Source organism: Schistocerca cancellata, chromosome 5 (genome assembly GCF_023864275.1).
Source record: "Schistocerca cancellata isolate TAMUIC-IGC-003103 chromosome 5, iqSchCanc2.1, whole genome shotgun sequence".
Lineage (NCBI taxonomy): Eukaryota > Metazoa > Arthropoda > Insecta > Orthoptera > Acrididae > Schistocerca > Schistocerca cancellata.
Window position 1 is genome coordinate 434,351,737 of NC_064630.1, and position 19,223 is coordinate 434,370,959.

Sequence of the window (19,223 nt, forward strand, 5' to 3'; positions counted from 1 at the left end):
ACGATACGGTTTAACTAGTGTTTGGTGATATATCCTAATGAAGGACCTGTAACGAGTGAGATAGCCACTATTTCCGATACATATTTTATGTTACCATTGAGTCTTGGATATTCAACTCTAGAACAGTATTCTGTACAAGTGTGTGGGCTTTCGAACTTCAGCAAGTAAGATCTAAGCAGATCCTCAGAAGTACGCACTGCTGTGTCCTTTTAAAAGAAAATCCAGTGTTTATAAGACGATTTCTCCAGGAAAACATGTGTTTGGGCTCAGAAATGTCAAAGTGTTAGAGAAACAACTAATCAGTCAACCACTAACAGTATAATACTAAAAAGATAGATGACAGATAAATGGCAATAAATGCGTAATAGTTCAGTATGGAAGAAGATTATATAGTACTCTACCAGCCATCAGGGAAAGTATAAAAATGAGGCCGAATGGGCTTTCAACTGATCGTTCAGTGAAGCAAAAACAACGAGCACGCCAGTGAGGAATGCATTCATCTTACGTAGAATGTTACTCAATTTTTTTTTCAAGGATTCAGTGCGTGTGAAAGTACTTTATATATAAGAAATGTTATTAGCGAATTTATGTTTTTCTTACATAAAGACGTGAAATTTGTTTTCGCACTACTTCCTCCTTATTCCGTTTACTCCAGTATTTCAGGAGAATAGTATCTCTGCGTATGATGTTTATAGACTTTGTCTTGTTATAACTTTGGGTTTCTGTGTCCTCATGTTTTGTAATATGCTGTATAAAAGTATAAACTCGTAAGCGGAGTGTTTGTTGACATTGTCGAAGTAAATGTGAATGCTTCACCACCAAACATTAGAAAAGTTTGTTCTTTTCATCTCCGAGACAACGAAAATGACGACTGAAATAATGAAATCTTTTGGTGCACTCCAAGCAGAACTGGAGAAAGCGAAAGATTGTTTGAAGGGTGTGGATGAGCATATAAAGAAACTGATTGGTAGAGACCCAGCCGAACCTCCTCTTCGGTAAGTTGTCGTCGTCATATTGAAAACTGTGTAAGATGTATTACTTTTATTTCAAACATAAATGTAAGTGCGGTGTAAACAGAACATTGTGTATATAATTCTTTAAATTTAATCACTGGCGTTTTTCTTCTGCCGTGATCGATGAGAATATCTACATGTGATTTAGATGGAAGTGCAAGTAGCTTCCTGTAGCATTAGAATTTCGTAGGTTGCTTAGGCCTACAGTTAGTCTTACCGGAACTAGGCTCTGTTTATTCCTTGGATAAATATTTCGTTTTGATATAACTACGATTTATTAGTAGAAAAAGTGTAAATAATGCATATCATTCTGTTTCGGGTAGTTAAATGAATGTAGGACAGGAAAATGTTATCATCCTCCACTGGGTGTGGAGCTTAATTGAGTTGACGGTTTTACTTTTTGTTTTTAATGGTTATAAGTTTTTGCACCATCAAGTTGGACGGTTTAATTTCTATTTGTGCTATCGTTAGTACGTCGTTGGTTTCGTTTGAATATATGTATAGCAACATTCACTAATTCTCTCCTTTGATAGAAAGTCATATGCTGCTATACTATAAATTTTTTCGCATATAGGCCTACCATAACATCTAGATTGTCAAATGCTATAGCATATAGATCACTGATCTCGATTTTCTAGTATGAATTACTAGATGATTCTCATCCTGCTTGTAATTATTTTGTCAGTAGTGGTTTTGAGATTGCTGTGGTGCCTGATACAGTGTAGAAACCAGCTTCCCCTTGAGAGAGAAGTAGTTGCATTCGTCACTGTTATTGATACTGAAGCCTTAACCACTCCTACTCCACTAACCATAGGTCGCAAGGACTTCTGGATACTGTCTGGTTATGAAAATAACTTGTCTATACTGCTCATTTGGTGTGATCCATGACGTCAAGATAGGGAAAGTAAATGATGCACCAAAATCTAATAAAAGTGAAATATGTGCTGTAACAAAAATTATAATTATTTTCATCATGTGGCATTCATTGACATTGCAGCTCAGAATCAAACTATCATCTTGCATCCTAACCTAGAACTTGGGTTGTGCTACATGTAAGTCTGTAAGCCCTCCTACATTCCAAAAAATAATACTGCAGCAGACAAAATATTGCCAGTGATCTGTTCTACCTCTATTTCACACATATAACACCATGTATCACATCATCATTATGCCGTGGGTCAAAGCTGACATTACCAGTAGTATTAACCCACTACAGATGGTTGTATCCTGCATCAGTCACCAACATATGCACAAAGTGTATGTTAAGAGAAATGGTGATGCACACCAACTCTCATGTTTGCAAAGCCTCTCTCAACCAGACATGGCTGACTTCTGTGGTGCACTATCTACGAATGACATTTAACTTAGGAGTGTGGCTGATTGTAGGTGGGTTTCCTCTCTTTAGTAATTGACAGCTGTAATTGTGAAGTGTTGCAAACTGAGTTTAATTTCCTTTTCCATTCTTCGAATCGTTGTCACAGCATGATACAAAATACAAGAATGGTCACATTTCTAATGGTTAATTTGGTGTGCTGTGTTAGTGTCTAACAGTTTTTTTACTTGATCTGTGTCATTAAACTGTGTCAAGTTAATCAAAATTGATCTCTGCTATAATTACTAAGTCTCTGGTTTCATTTTAAATTGTGTGCAGCAACATTCAGTAATTCCCCCTTGATAGCAATTAATGCACCCCTGTACTGTAAATTTTTTCACATATAATTATTGCAACATTTAAATTATCAAATGCTACCACATATAGACTTTTGTTTTCGACTTGTTGGCATGAATTGTTTGATGTGATTGTCATACTGTTTCGAATTATTTTGACAAAGTGGATTCAGTATTGCTTTGGCGCCTAAGACAATGCAGAAGCCAGCTTCCCCTTGAGGGACATTTTCTTGTGTTTTATCTTAAGTTCCTGTTGTGGAGCTCCTGGACAGCCTTGAAGAAGATAGTACGCATATGCATTTTGAGTAGTAAGAGGATCCTGTTCTGGTGATCACGATTTGTTGAAAATATTTGGTAAGTACACAAGTTTGCAGCTGCGGTCCCATTTCTTTTCTGTCAGATCTTGTACTTCTCGGGCAAAGCATGAAACATGTCTTCATTAAACTGCTGAGGTGAACTATTTTTGTCACAATGTGACACAGCACGAACACACAATACTAGGTTGGTAAATAGTCATGCGCAAATGTGCCCTGATATTAGTAGTAGTAATTTGAACAATTTTGTCTATTTTATTTTAAAATGAGATAAAACTATGCCATTCCTCCAGGCGCTTACCGTAGTTTGTAGATTCTGAGATTCGTGAAAGAGGGTTGTGTGTGAGAAAGTGACATGGAGCCAATGTGAGGTTTAAACTATGAAGATGGGGCTTAAACATATTGTAGGTGGTTGTTTCAAAGGCAAAGTAGGCAAAAAGTAACAGAAATAGGTGCAGTAGATGATGGGTCGCTGTAAGAGATTAAATAGTAAAGGCAACAGGGGAATAAGTAGGCAGAAAGAAATAGAAATCCTGAGGTTACACACAGTATATTAAATTTAAATGCTTAAAGAAGAAAATATGGAACTGAGCAAATGAAATGGGACGTTGGGAGAGTACAGGTGACTGTGAGATTGCCAGAAAGTGCAAAATGGGCACAGCAGGAAAGCTTACCGGAGGAATGCAGAAATCTAAATGCTTTCACAATTATAAGGAAGGTATATTTTGATTATATGGTAAATGAAAGAAACCTTTGGGAGAAAGGAAACCAGTTGTACAAGTTGCTCTATGAAAATAGTGGACTCGGAGGGTGAGCCAGTGTGGTAAAGCTGAAAAATTGGGGTTAGATATAGAAGGGCTGTACAAAGGAAACAGATTTGATGACAGTGTTGTGAAAGAGGATGTAGATAAAGGTGAAAAAGGATATATGATACTGCAAGAAGACTTTGTCAGAGCACAGAAAGACCAGCATCAAAACAAAACATTGGAGTAGTGGTGTTTCCTCAAATTATAGAGGACTTGGGAAAGCTGGTAATGACATAAATGGGTTCAAATGGCTCTGAGCACTATGGGACTTAACTTCTAAGGTCATCAGTCCCCTAGAACTTAGAACTACTTAAACCTAACTAACCTAAGGACATCACACACATCCATGCCCGAGGCAGGATTCAAACCTGCGACCGTAGCGGTCACGCGGTTCCAAACTGTAGCGCCTAGAACCGCTCGGCCACAATGGCCGGCTGTAATGACATAAATACTCCACCAGGTATGCAAGATACGTGAGGCAGAAGAAATACCCTCAAAGTTCAAGAAGAATGTAATAATTCCAGTACGCAAAAAGATAGGTGCCGACAGGTATTGCTGAACCGCCTGTTTAAAAGGTCACGGTTGTAGAATACTCACATGAATTTTCTATGGAAGATTGGAAAGATTGGTAGAGGAAGGGCAAAATAAAATTGGCATGGAAAATGTTTATAAGACTGACATGAAAATTACCCTAGTTAATGAACAGGAGAACTGCCCATCATGCTGGTTTCAGTACACCAGTCAGCTAATGTCATATGTCTGCACACGCTCTGTCCCTAGTATTTCACCGTGTCATTACATTTGAGTGAGCAGAAGGTATTTAAAGACCAGCTGAATGCAACACAGCATGATGCCCGTGATAATACGTTGCAAGTTCATTGTCAAATGTTCTACAAAGCATAGATGGAAAAATGTATGCAGAATTGTTTCTGCAAGAGTTTAAGACTAGAAGAGTTTTCAAAAGCCTGCAATGCAAAACTTAGTGGTAAAGTGGCACAAAATGGGCTCTACAGTGATTAAAAGCCATACCTATCCAAAAAGAGTTTGGATGCCAGAAAAAGTTGTTTGAGTGGAATGAATTCAAATGAAATCTCAACACTTTATTGGTGCGAGTGGGAATTACAGACATTGTCATGTTGAAATGTTATAAAAAGAGACCTGCATCTGTATACTTACAAACTGAAATGTTTGTGTATTGAGGTCTGGTTGTGATTTCTGAGTAAAGCGGAAGAGGACTTTTGAATCCACAATTTTTTATTTCTTCAGACGAGCACTAATTCAGCCTGTCAGGGATATGAAACCACAGGACATGTGCCATTATGCACCAGAAATTGTCCATCAGAACTTTGAAGAGCCATTGCATAATCTTAAGATTCATGTTATGCGAGTTCTGTCAATACATCATACAGTTGCAGGTTTAAAAGAAATTCGATTCACTTCATAGACTTCGTTAAAAACTTTCTATCTCTCTGTCCCTCATACTTGTACAGACATTCAGAATAAACTGCGTGTTATTTACTTTTGTATTCATGAACGAAAGCTGTGATGTGCAGCAGATGAGGTGTCCAACTAGCAGAGATTAACTGTGTCCTATTGACACAAATGGACTGAAATACAATACAATGTTCTAGGCCGTGAGGCCATGTTTGGCTGAGAGTTGTAGATCTCTTGAAGATGAGTAGCAGTTAAAGTCAATTGAGATGGCAGCCCCCTGGATGCTTGGGGATGGCATCCAGTGAAGCAGCAACCTCCTGGACTGTCGGGGATAGCATCCATCGAGGCAGCAGCCCCCTGGATGGTCGGGATTGGTGTCCAGTGAGGCGGTGGTCCTCTGGACAGTTCGGGGTAATGTCCAGCAAGGCGGAAGCCCCCTGGACACTCGGGGGTGATGTCCAGCAAGGCGGAAGCCCCCTAGACAGTCAGAGGGCGATGTCCAGCAAGGCAGAAGCCACCTGAATGGTCAGGGGGTGGCGTCCAGTGATGCGGTATGCCCTGGATGGTGGGATGTGGTGTCAGCGAGGCTGTAATACCTGGACGGTCAGAGAGTGTGTCCAGTGAGGTGGCAACTCTCGACAGCCAGAGAACATCCTGAGGTGGGGCCCTGGGTGATCAGCAGTGGGAATAGCCCTGTTGATTGGAGTTTGTAGAGGAAGTGCAAAATAAAACTGGCATGGAAAATGTTTATAAGACTGACATGAAAATTACCCTTGTTAATGAACATGAGAACTGCCCATCACGCTGGTTTCAATACACCAGTCAGCTAAGTTCTGGCAAGTTGGAGGCCAGCTGGAGGCTGAGTGGGGAGTGAAATTTAGAAAGGCGACGAAGAGGAGGCACTCGATGATAGTCTGACAACTCGAACGCAGTGATGATTAATCCTCAGCCAACTCCATTGATGTACAAGGTGAGCACAAGTTAAGTACACTGCTGTGGATTGACTGGGTGGTGGCCTAAAGACCCTCCTGACAGAAGAAAACACACACACACACACACACACACACACACACACACACACACACACACACACACACAAAGCATGTGATCTCATAGAAAGGAAGAAGGGCCCATGGTCACAGTGCTGTATACTACAACACAATGCCACCATTGGCAGTGCTACCACCATCCCATTCCATGGTGATAGCTAGTAAACCACCCCATTTTGTTTGTTATCGTTGGTTTGTTGGCATACGATCTCCTGTGGTACTGTTGCTTGCGGATTGTAGTTGCAACAACCCCTGATCAACACCTGTAAGATTGGTTGTAGGCCTGCCTATATTGGCATCAGCCTGGGGGTTCAGTGCATTAGACCCTTGCTAATCTGGCCAGTCCTTGCTCATATGGTGCCAGATTAGCAGACATGCTGGATTATTGAGTGTGTCATAAATTTAGTGTAAACACATATGGATTATACTTTATTAAATGCAGAGATACATTTGCTTTCACAGAAAATTTAGTCCTCAAGTGTGTACATGGTACAATAATATCACTTTATATGAAACATATCCCAATTTTTTTTGTTGCAACAATGACATTCAATGGAAAAAATATTTTATCACACAACAGCTTTACAACTATTACATCGGTACTACATGTTTCTGGAGGTTGCGTTATGTACTCCAGGAAGATGTCTGCAGCTTCAGCACCAGCAGTTTGAGGTACTGTCATCTTCTCTCCTTCTATGTTCTCATCGTCTTCAGTTTCATCATAACTGTCCTGTATACTTTTAATTATCGCTTTGTCTGTTATAGTTTGATTATAAATAGTTGCTCATCCAATATTGTACTCTGCAGCAATGGCTCTCTGTAAAGAACCTCAGTTCAGTGTATCTCTAATTTTGAGTTTCTGCTTGAGGTCAAGCTAATGTGTATCCTTAAAGGAGTCATGATAACACACACACAATTTAAAATACGTATAGCATTGTTCAACATTGTAATTATCGGACATCTCATTGTTGCTCATGAGACTTCATTATTGTATTCGTCATTTCTTCTTGAGCAACTAGAGGCTGGATACGTACCTGATTACTGAGAGACTGAACTACTGAGTGCTGGATTGGCAAGAATTTAGTGTACCTACAAATGCTTAGTTAACTCATTTCACGGATAAAATATAATTACAATAACATAATTATGGTTAAAATAACGAATAAGGTTAATGCAGCTGGGTGATCACTTAAAAGCAAAAAGTAGAAACATTGTTGTGGTGTAGGTCTTCAATCAAAACTCTGCTCTGGTTAATCTTTTCCTACCAGCCCTTCACTTCTGCATAACAGCTATAACTGTCATTCTCTTGAACTTGCTTACTATATTAAAACCTTGGTTTACCTCTACAATTTTTACCCTCTCTCCTCCACTTTGCTATATTATTATTATTATTATTATTATTATTATTATGTCCTACAAATCTTTCTCTTCTCCAAGTCAGCTTGTGCCATGAAAACTTCTTTAACTGTTAAAATTGCATGCGAATCCTAGACTGAAACATAGAAAGCAGCCTTTTTTGGCCCTGTTGTTTTGATTGAACCACATGAGCACACTTTGTGGTCCATCTCTTTCCTGATCCTTGTTTCAGTTTATTGCCACAAATTTTTTAGACATTTTAATTAGATTCCCCAGCATTGTTTTAGTAATGGTTTTGTTAAAATGCTGTTATTTTCCGTTACATAGTGAATATTATTGTTGTTAAAAACAGTTACATCCTAGGGATAGTAGCGTAATGCTGCAACGTAAAGGAAAAGATTTCTCAACCAAAGAATGACCAAAACATCGCAGTATTTTCTGCTTTTCTGAACCACAGCATTCTGGTATGTTCATTATATTTACTATGTGTGCCTGAGGTAAAGTCAGTCACAATGTTGGTTGCCATGAAATGGATATAGAAGAGTGTCATCAGCCATTGCAGTACAGTGACACCATTTGTAATGCATAGCCTATGTGAAAGTTTTGACTTATTTTAATTGATTTCAGCCCTGGTGTGAAGAGACCTGCAGGACAACAGGAAGAATTCCGGGGCAGAGGCAGAGGTTATGCCCTAAACAGGTACACTTTGTCAGAAAATCTCAAGTTGTATCTATGTTATTGTTTTCAGAGTGTGTGATTACCTTTGTGTAAAAAATGTGATGCATTTGTAAACACTGGTTTAAAGTCACAATCTGTGAATACATATTGACACTGATGACTGAATCTGTATGCACTGCTGACCATTAAAATTTGCAACACCATTATGATGCAAGTAACAGTTGTCAAATCCTTGCTTGCATTGGTCCAGATTCCATGACTGTCATGTGAATATGGGACCGATGGGTTCAGTATGGTCACACTTGAGGCCGTGTAGGATGTCAGCAACTCATGCCCAAGAGGAGAGACAAATTGTTCACTCAGCCATGCAAGATCTTACAACCATGTCACATACTTTTAGGCAGGAAATGGACTTGTTTGCAATGAGAAAAAGTAGCCTCCACAACACTGACAACATCTCAAGCATGATGGACAGTTAGCACGGTGGCCGTTGTTGCAACAGCAGCAGAGAGAGGCAATGACAGTGGCAACATTGAACACCAGAGTAGCACCGTATTGCTGGATGAGTCTCGGTTTTGTATACAGTATCATGATGGACAAGACCATGTGTGGATGCTCTGGAGGAGATCATAGATTAAAAGATAGCAGTTGTTGATGTCATATGGGCCCAGCACTTGGTGTGGAGTGCCATTGCATACACAGTGAATTGTAATAACCTCTGGTTTGTGTAGCTGGTAATTTGGACAGTTGGCAATAGATTTGTAATGTGTTAAGGCTGGTGGCTGTGCCCTATCTTTAAGGTCTCAGTGATGTTATTGTTCGACATGATAGTGCAATACTGCGTGTTACCCTTTCTTCCAAGACCAGAAGATACAAAGGGGGTTTGATTTTTACCCTGTGAAACACTTTCTCCAGATCTTTCACCCTGGTTATGGGCTGTCAAAAGGGAAGCAGCGGTTGAGAATGGAGTAAGACATGGTTGTGGCCTATCTCCAGTGTTATTCAACCTGTACATTGAGCAGGCAGTAAAGGATTTTTTTTTTAAAGTAGGAATTAAAGGAGAAGAAATGAAACCTCTGAGATTTGCCAATGATATTGTAATTCTGTCAGATACAGCAAAGGACTGGGAAGGGCAGTTGAATGGAATGGACAGTGTCTTGAAAGGAGGATACAAGAATAATATCAACAAAAACAAGGATAATGGAATGTAATTGAATTAAATCAGGGGATGCTGAGGCTTTAGATTGGAAACGAGACACTTAAAGTAGTAGATCAACCTTGTTATTAGGGCAGAAAAATAACTGATGATGGCTGAAATTAAAAGGGCGTAAATGTAGACTACCAACGGCAAGAAAAGCATTTGTGACGAAGAGAAATTTGTTAACATCGAATATAGTTTTAGGAAGTTTTTTCTGAAAGTATTTGTATGGGTTGTAGTTATTATTGAACCGAAACAATGATAACAAACAATTTAAACAAGAAGAGAATAGAAGCTTTTGAAAACTGGTGCTACGGAACAATGCTGAAGATTAGATGGGTAGATTTTGTAATTAATGAAGAGTTACTGAATAGAATTGTGGAGACAAAAAACATTTTAGCACAAACTTGATTAAAAGAAAGGATCGGTTGATAGGACTCATTTTGAGACATCAAGAGGTCACCAGTTTAGTATTGGAGGGAATTGAAGGGAGTTATAATCATAGAAGGAGACTCAGAGATGAAGAGGCTTGCGCATATTTGTGCAGTATTGAAGCAGCATGGAGTGACGTCCCCATATTGAACTTCAATTAAACTCGGTGCCTAGTCGGGTTAGAACTGTTGCTGCCAGAGACGGCAGCACTGTGTACTAAATTTTGTCTATTGTGTGGCATCAAATCATCTTCAGATTGAGTTGTGTTCTATACAAACTCTACAGGCACAATAATTAAAGTTACCCTACATTATTTGCTATCCTCCCTGTTGTTGTAATTTTAATGGCTAGCAGTGTACATGAACATTAGCTTGTGCAGCAGTGTTCCTATATACATTACTTTTCTGTGAATTTGCTTTTTATATTTAATTGTGATGTTGAGGAACAGAATTAGATAGGAGCAGTAATGAGGTCCATTTGGCCACTTATCCAGTCAGAATGGATTTTTCTGTCTTTTGTAGTAAAGTATAATTTTCAAACCACTCTGAAATTGAAAGTGTTACATCATCATGCACCAGCCCGTTATTTATTAATCTCTGTTCATCTTGTAACAGGTTTTAAATGATTAAAGTTTCATTCCATTTAGAACTTGGAAAGCTCCTACTGCTCCTGTTGCCTCACTTCATTGGTAATCACCCTTCCCCTTGATGATGATGCAGTGTTTCATCACTCATATAATTTGAATATCGGTTAGGTGAAGCACAGTGGATTGAGATTCCACTAATAATGTATTGTATTCTGCTTCAAAAGGTATTATGGAAACATAGTAAAAAAATAGTGCCATAAGAGTCAAATAAAACTTCAATCTTGGATGACACACCCTACATGTGAGCTGTTGTTCACTATTCTTCTGACACATGACCATAACTTTCAGTACAAAGTTTGGCTTGGTGGCGGCCAACCATGTCTGAAGGCTCCACATTAATGGCTGACACATGCTCAAAAACAAACAACCATAAAACTTATTGCTGAGGCTAGAGATGCTTAATGGCATGTTAGTGTACTTCCCAGAGATTTTAATTTTTTTTCTGCTATTGATCAAGATGCAGAAATGGTGGCTATACAAACAAATTTCCATTATCAGTATCATATATTCGTTGTGGCATGGGAGTAAACAACCTCCAGATGTTACCTGGATGAATTTTTCACTATGCCTGAAGCATATATTATGTCACTTCATGAAGATTGCTGGCTAAAAGCTAATATGAACTATACATCACCCTGTTCAGTTGCACCATTGAAGACGAATAAGAACTGTGCAGCCCCATTGGGTCTGTACATTCTTCAGGGCGGTTGTGGCGTGTGAACTGTGTGGTACTTTGCATTATTCTGCTGGAATATGTCATCTGATACTATTACAGATCATGATTCGTTGTCTGTATAGAATTGATTCCACTGCTGGAGTTGCACATTCTGATGGAGAGACAGGTTATCCACTCTGCCAGTGCCAGATGGCCAAGAGACCTTGGCCTGAACTGTGGGACAGCTTTGACAGTAGGGGAATTTGTCCTTGAGTGATAGCAGACTGGGGGAACTCTCACACCAAAATTGGTGGCAGAATGCATAACTCTCAGTAATAACATTAAATGCATGATTTATTTAAAAAACAATCTAACCATGCTGACACTTTATGATTAGAATATCATTTATCAAAATTTAACTTGCAAAACATAATTACTACTTTAACAAATGTCATTGGAGATGGCTGAGCTATCATGAAAATGTGTGCACGGTGTGGACTGCCAGGAAGTGATTAGTAGTAGTAATCAATCTGACTTTGTGATGTGAACGTGTATCACTCAATCTTGCCCAGTGCATTGTCATGCAAACGTGTAACTGGTTTAGCACTGTGATTGGTAGTGTGAACTTGTTATTCATTATCAGGTGGATCAGTCCTGCTACTGTAATTGAAAATGATATAAATGATAAGCTTGCCTTGGGTAACATTTATTCGATACTAAAAGATTTGGAAGAAAAGGCTGTGAAGTTATGTTGAATATCTGCGGTGCTTGGGATAGTATGATTTAACTTATGGTCTTTACATTGATCGATGGATTCTTAAGGTCATAATGATGAGCATTGAAACATTTGCATTTGCCGGTAAAGAATGTTGGTGTCTCATGGCCACTAGCTTGTAACTTGGGTCTTTTCATTGTGCAAGACGTCTGCCATGATGCTGCCTACTCCAGTCGAGAGCTCTACCTGTGGCTGCCACCCACCCTGTCTTTCATAGCCATTGCCTGGAGTCCTGTTGCCCTCAAAACAACAGACACCTACTCCTCAGCATGCATGAGAGGAAGTAATACCTGGTCATAAAACCTTGCATGGCCAGGGGCTACTACTGTGCAGGTACCTGACTATGATGCCCCCCATCCCCCTCCCGCCCCACACGTATGAAATGGCTACCATGTTGAGTATTGTGCAACTTTCCCCACATTGTGTGCAATTGTGCAATTTCAGATGGATGAGGGACTGCAAGAAACCTTAGAGAAGTAAGGATCCACTTTGTGCATCTTGTACTTGAAGCCTGTCGGACAACAAAGTTGACACCAGGCATTCATCCTCGTTCGGATGGAGATTCACTTCCTGGGAAAGTTAAAATCGTGGTCTAGCCATATATTCCCACCCCTGATGCAGTGCTGTAAATGCCATTTAGGCATATGTCCTCCCATTGTATGAAGTACGAACAACCCAATTTATGGAGCTGGATCAGCAATTTCATAAAAATTCCACATGAGAGCAGTGCAGATTGCTGAGATGATAGTCCCCTCCCTCTGATCCCTGAGGTATGCTGCCATAGTTAAGGAACGTAAAATTGAGGAATTTAAGCTCTTTGAAAGTGTCTCATATTTTGAAGTCTGAAAAAAGTATGATCACTTATATCCCATGACAAAGGTTGAATTTAGCTGCTACTGTGGCCAGGCTAACTGCAGTACCTCAAGTACTTACTCCCTATAGTCTCTCTGGCAGTCGTGCGAGTATTTTGACCCCGGTGGGTGATTGGCCTCCTCCTCCCCTCTTGTGATTCTAGAAGCCACCATATTCAGGGACCTTGATTGAGTGCTCCTGGGCGGAGAAGCAGTGACCTCTTCCTGCATCTGTTGGTGCCAAGTCTCTTTTTTTAGGGACTCCTCTCCCTGGAAATCTCCAGATCAGTGATCCAACATCAGCCAGAGAGTGAAAGTGCCACAGACTGCAAATCCCAGGGCTGCCCACTGAAGCCCTCGAAACAGTGCCGTCTCTTTCTAAAGTAGTTAAGGAGAAAAAGAAGAAATCATGCTAGCAGACTCAGAAACTATGTTTGTCAAAGGTTTTTATTTTTTTTAATTTTATTAATTAATTAAAATTTTTAATTTTCGCTTGTGCTGCTGGAACTGCTATCCCCTTTCTAAGAGCCCAATCAATTGGTTTCTGGTGGACCAAAGATATTGCAACAGCTGTTTAGGACCATCAGAGGGCACTACTGTGTCGCTAGTGATATTCTTTGTAGGCTGCCCTCATAACTTGTAAGCAGTTCTCTCAAAGGCTCTCTACCTAATTAAACACAGCAAACACTAATTCTGAGGGTACTTTGTCTCCCTCTTGGGAATGTATACCTCAGGTGTGGACCAAGCACTGTAGTCTACTTGGCCACTGAAGAGTAACTGTTCTGGGTCTTCTCCTTCATTGTAGTATTTCTACTGATGCATCAGATCTTGCTGAACACCTCATGGTGTCTATTCTTACTCGGCTACTTTCTGAAAGGACATTTTGAAGACATCCTGCTATCCTCTACCCCCATAATCCTGAATTGAATAATGAACCATTCACAGAATGGGAACTGCTTCAGGTTGTCTCAGGATATGGATTCCGGACATGATTTAATTCATAATCAGGTAATTAAACATCCAAATGTGGCTTGTAGACACCATCTACTCAGGATTTGCCAGAAGGTGTGCTAGAGGGTGTTTCCTCTTTGAAGTGGAAAAATAGTGCCATCATCTCAATCCGTAAGTCAGGAAAAAACTCAGTGTCCATTGACAGCTACTGACCAATTAGTATGCCAACATGCTCTACGCCAGTTACTTGAAAGGATGTTAGTCTGGCAATTGTGCTGAATGACAAGGCCATTTGACCTCATCAGCGTTGTTTCTAGGAGAGGATGATCCATACTAAACTATCCAGTTAGCTTGTGAACAGCTATCCAACAGGCTTTTTCTAAACGGCAACATCTAAGTGCAGTCCCACCTCCCCCTTGTGCCTCCCCCCCCCCCAAAACATAAGGCATACAATACTGCTTGATGCCATCAGATTTTACTTAACTTCTGGACTAGGACTTACAAAGTACCGTATCGTTTTCTATTCATCAGTTTCCATTCCTCCAATCGTTTCAGGTTGGAGTTGGTATGTCACTCAGCTCCCCACAGGTTTAAGAGAAGGGTGCCCCTTGGGCTCCATTTTGAGTGTTACTGTTCCTTACAGCCATTGGTGGGATAGTGACCCTATTGGGCTAATGGTTACCCTTATACTGTATGTGGGCGACCTTCGTATTTGGTATATCTCCTAATCTGTAGCCTGGCTGAATGCTAGTGAGTCATCTAAAGGTCAGTCATCCAAAGGTCCGCTACTGGACCCCTGGACCCTTTCCTGGGGGTCAATCCAAGTGAAGTGATCCAAGTCATCCAGTAAAAATTCAGTTGGTTGCTGGGACTGAATGTAAAAATTTGATTTTTGGACATTTTGTACACCAATATGATAGCAATGTACTCTAAAAATTTCAACATTGATATTTGACTGTGAACTAAGATAAGAGTTTATGAAGATCAGAAAATAATTCACATTACACTACAATTGATCTTAAGCTGTTGCCTAATTCTTGTGTGATATTAACTAGATGTCATCTATTGTTATTGAAGTTATGGTATTGAATTATATGCAAGAGACCTCCCAGTTGCTGTGGTACGTTAAAGCACTAAAAGCTTCTTTAATACCTTTTTCATTGGTATCTAAACTTTGCCACTAGTAGATTTCTTGAATGTTGTTCTTGGGTCAGCAGGGTGGTCAGTGTGCACAAAAACATCATTGTTTTCCAAACTTGTTCTTTCAACTTGTGCAAGGCACCATTGTCCATCATACAAACTTGCCACTATATCATTCAATGTTATAGACAGGTGTAATTTTACTGACACAATGATTCTCATAAATTTTAGTTTCTGGTGTTACGTAGCATCAAACTAAGTTTTATATAATGCCAATGAATGTGTGGAATTACTTTGTTCCTTTTATCGCTGTATAGTTTTCAGATCTGGTTTTAAATGATGTTTTGATATGAAGAACTACCTCTTCTTTCTTAGAGAGAAAATAAATGACGCGTTTAATATTGTCCTTGCAAAAGGTATACATGACCTGTATTGTAAGAATTTGGTCTGCGGTCTTTCTATGTAGGCTGGCATTACTTATGTTTATTGTACCTCCTACACCATCGCATGCATTTTTACTATGGCAAGAGGCAGAAAAGTGCCATTTGGCCTCCAAACCAAAATCTACTTTGTGGTAGTGAAGATTTGAAAAATTCTTTTTGTTCTTGTATTGACTGCCACTTCCACCTGAAAAGTATATGAGCATCTCAACTTTGGGCAACTATTCTTTTATGTAATTTGCTACATACTTTTGAAACACATGGACAGCCAAAGTGTTGTGCTCCAAGCAGGCACGTAGAATGCAAATTGAAGAACTGAAAACGTCGTCTTTCTCATTTTTGAAGTACCAAAAAAAAAAAAAAAAAAAAAAAAAAAATAATGGGTTCACTGTTGCCTGGTCACTGATCCAGTGCTACCCTTGTATTTCATCCTGGACCACAAATGTAAAGTTCCCTGCAAAAACTTACTTTGGGTTTTAGAAACATAGTGGTGACTTTTGAGATTTTCTAAGTTATCAGTTGAAGATTCAAAGTACTCTTCCTGAGAATTAACCACTGTTATCATTTCAATCCTGTTGATTGTGACCCACTGCTTGAAGGTAACATTATCAGACATTTCCCCCTCAGATTTGTTAAACAATTAGAGAGCAGTTTCTTTACCGTGGTGTTTATCACATGAAACTTATCATGCAGTCATAATTGTTAGTGTCACAAATCATTAAATCTAGTAACTCTTTGTAATTAACATCATTGAATTTTGCAACTGCAGTCATCAGTTTGATATTTTGATTATATAAACAAGCACTTGCAGAGTGTGTTCCTGGGGAACCACACCACTTACTGTGAAGGTCACAAAATTTTGACTATCCAATTTTGCATTCAGGGTGAGCATGAAAGCTACGTAAAGTTCATTTAAACTTGACAACACTATTAGTTTCTCCTTTGTTACCTTAACTCCATTTATAACAACTTTTTTTGCTGTATTTTTATGTTCTACTGTTCTCATCTTCTTCAAAAAACTGCTGGATCTTTTCAGTTGTTTCTTCACTTACATCTACTCCTTTCTTCTTTCTTAAAACTGGTAGAATGCCTTGCTCTTTCACTAATTTTCAGGTTAGTCCAACCAACCAATCTGAAACGACGAACTCGTGAACTATTTTTTCTCTTGAGATGTCACTGAACACTTACTTTTTTTTTTTAATTTCTCAGTTAAGATCAAATATTCAATGTGAATTATTCTGGAGGTAGGTTTTCTTTTTTAGAAATATAGTTGGTATCTGCATTATTAACGCACGATTCTAAGTCTTTTCTAATTTTGTCTGAAATCCGTTGCACCTTGCTTTCAGTATCTGCTTTTCTTTTTCCAATACTCAGTTTTCTTATTTTTGAAGCGGGAGACACCTCTAAATTAGAACAAGCTAGTAGCTTTCTCATGAGGAATATAATGTCATTAACAAGGTTAAATGATTCTGGTCCTTGATTCATGATAAATATTTTCGAGTAAAAAATTTGGCCACAGAGAATTTCCAGGAATCACATTGAGTTTCCCTCTGAAAGCTGTTTCACTCACACTTAACAAGTACAATGTTCAAGTTTTATTTCCTCAAACCTTTAATGACTGACTTTTTATGAGCTTTGAGTGTATCAGAGAGTGGTTTCTTTTTCTTTTTTTTTTTTTCTTTTTTTCAAATGTTATTGTAGTTCAGAATATATTTTTTCTCATCATACAGACTGATGATACAGAAGAATCTACTTGTAATTTAAATAAAGTTTGTCTATCTTCATTAAAGTCATTAACATTTTTTTAATTTTTTTGAAACTGGGCCATAAACTGTTTCGTGACACACTTCACTTACTATATGTCCAGTAAATTTCGCAAATTTATAAAAAAATTAAGGATACATTTCTCAGTGTTATTGCTTAATATAAGTCTAGTATTTGCTTCGTGTCCGTGGGTGTAAACCTGAAATTTTCCCCACACGTGACCCCTGGGTGGTGCTAAGAAGGCAACAAAACTGGCAGCCAGACAATCTTTCTAGATCTCCTGGCTATTCAAGAAGTATATAATTGAGAGGAAATGGCTCATCACATCAAAAGCCCTTCTCAGGGCCAAGCATCTAGGAAACTTGGAAAATGTGCTAAAATATGCCAATTGAACGTTGAGGGCATTAGTAAAACAAAATGCCAAATTCTTCAAAAGTTATTGACTAGGCACAACATTGACATGGTTGCCCTACAGGAAACCCACACAGATAACGAAGAAAAACTACGCTCCAGAGGAAAAATAACAGGATACAATATCATTAGTGCAACATACCACCATGCCTATGGAGTAGCCACATAGGTCAAAAATAAGAACACTCACCTGCTATCCACTTCCACAGATGACAATATCCACTTTGTGATAATCAAAATAGGTGAACTGGCCATAAATAACATTTACAAACCACCAGGACCCGCATGCCCAGCAGATGTTCTCCAGTCACACCGCCATCCTGCAGTCTTTGTAGGGGACAACAGCCATCACAGGCAATGGCGATACAGAAAAACTGATACAAATAGTGAAGCCTTAGCAAACGGGCAGAAGGAAACAACGTCCACCTCATTATAGATGCTAAAGATCATGGTTCCTTCAGATCAGCAGCTTGGAAACAATAGTATGACCCAGACCTATGCTTTGTCACACCAGATGGAAATCACTAGCTGGTCAACACAAATCGAAATGTTTTTCCAGATTTCTCCCACAGTCAACACCGTCCTGCCCTAGTAGAAATCGGCACAAGTATTCCATTGATAACTTCAACTCCTCGACCCACATGGAGCCTACAGAAAGCAGATTGAAAAGCTTACTCTGAAGACCTTGATAAATGCCTGGAATGGATCGGTCCACCTGCTGATAGCTATAAAACATTTGTGGGAGCAGTCATCAGCACAGCAAAACAGCACATACCTAGAGGATACCGCAAAGAATACATTCCAGGCTGGGATGAGAAATGTGAAGAACTGTATAACAACTACCAAAGCAGTGGTGACAGAGAAATAGCAGATGAACTCATACGCAGCCTTGATATGGCACGACAACAGAAGTGGATGGAAACTACTCAGGCTATGGACTTTAAAGTATCCAGCACAAAAGCATGGTCCCTGCTTCGAAAACTAGGAGGAACCAGCCGTATCACTCGAGAAGAAACCCCCACAACACCTAACAAAATTGCTTTGCACATTGTTGAAACATCTAAAGGGCTAAACCACCAAGAGGGCACAATATGCATGAAACATGAACTTAGAAAACTAAAAGCAACAGCCAGTGTTGACACCAAATATTCATGCGACATCACCCCCCAAAGAGACCTTGGCAGCAATAAAGGATACAAAACCAGGTAAAGCCCCTGACTCAGATGACATCCTCCCACAGTTTCTTATCAAGTCTGGCAAATATATGAAAATATCGTTAGCAAAGTTCTTCACATGACTACTGCAGACAGGAAACATACCCCAAGAATATAAACGTGCCAAGATAATTGCCCTCCTAAACCCAGGTAAACCGGGAAATCTTCTGTAAAACTACTGGCCCATAGCAGTGCTTAGTATGATATACAGACTTCTAGAATGAGTACTACTTGACAGGATTGGTCAGACAACACTCAATGCCATTCCAGTAGAACAAGCCGGCTTTCGTCCCAACTGAAGCTGTGCTGCAGACCAAGTCCTGGCCCTTACAACACATATTGAAGCGGGATTCCAAAAGAAATTAAAAACATCTGTGGCCTTCATTGACTTGTCAGCAGCCTAAGATACCGTCTGGAGACAAGGTCTA

General features: G+C 39.4%; 1 protein-coding gene across 2 annotated transcripts in view; it reads left to right on the forward strand.

Moving 5' to 3' along the window:
* Positions 1-698: 698 nt before the first annotated feature.
* LOC126187918 (pinin) overlaps positions 699-19,223 on the forward strand; it is a 58,915-nt gene continuing 40,390 nt past the window's right edge. For both annotated transcript variants that reach the window (XM_049929275.1, XM_049929276.1), the window contains exons 1-2: positions 699-995; positions 8,268-8,339. In XM_049929275.1, the coding sequence (XP_049785232.1) occupies positions 808-995; positions 8,268-8,339 (260 nt within the window). In that variant the 5' untranslated portion in view covers positions 699-807. The remainder of the gene's footprint in view (positions 996-8,267; positions 8,340-19,223) is intronic.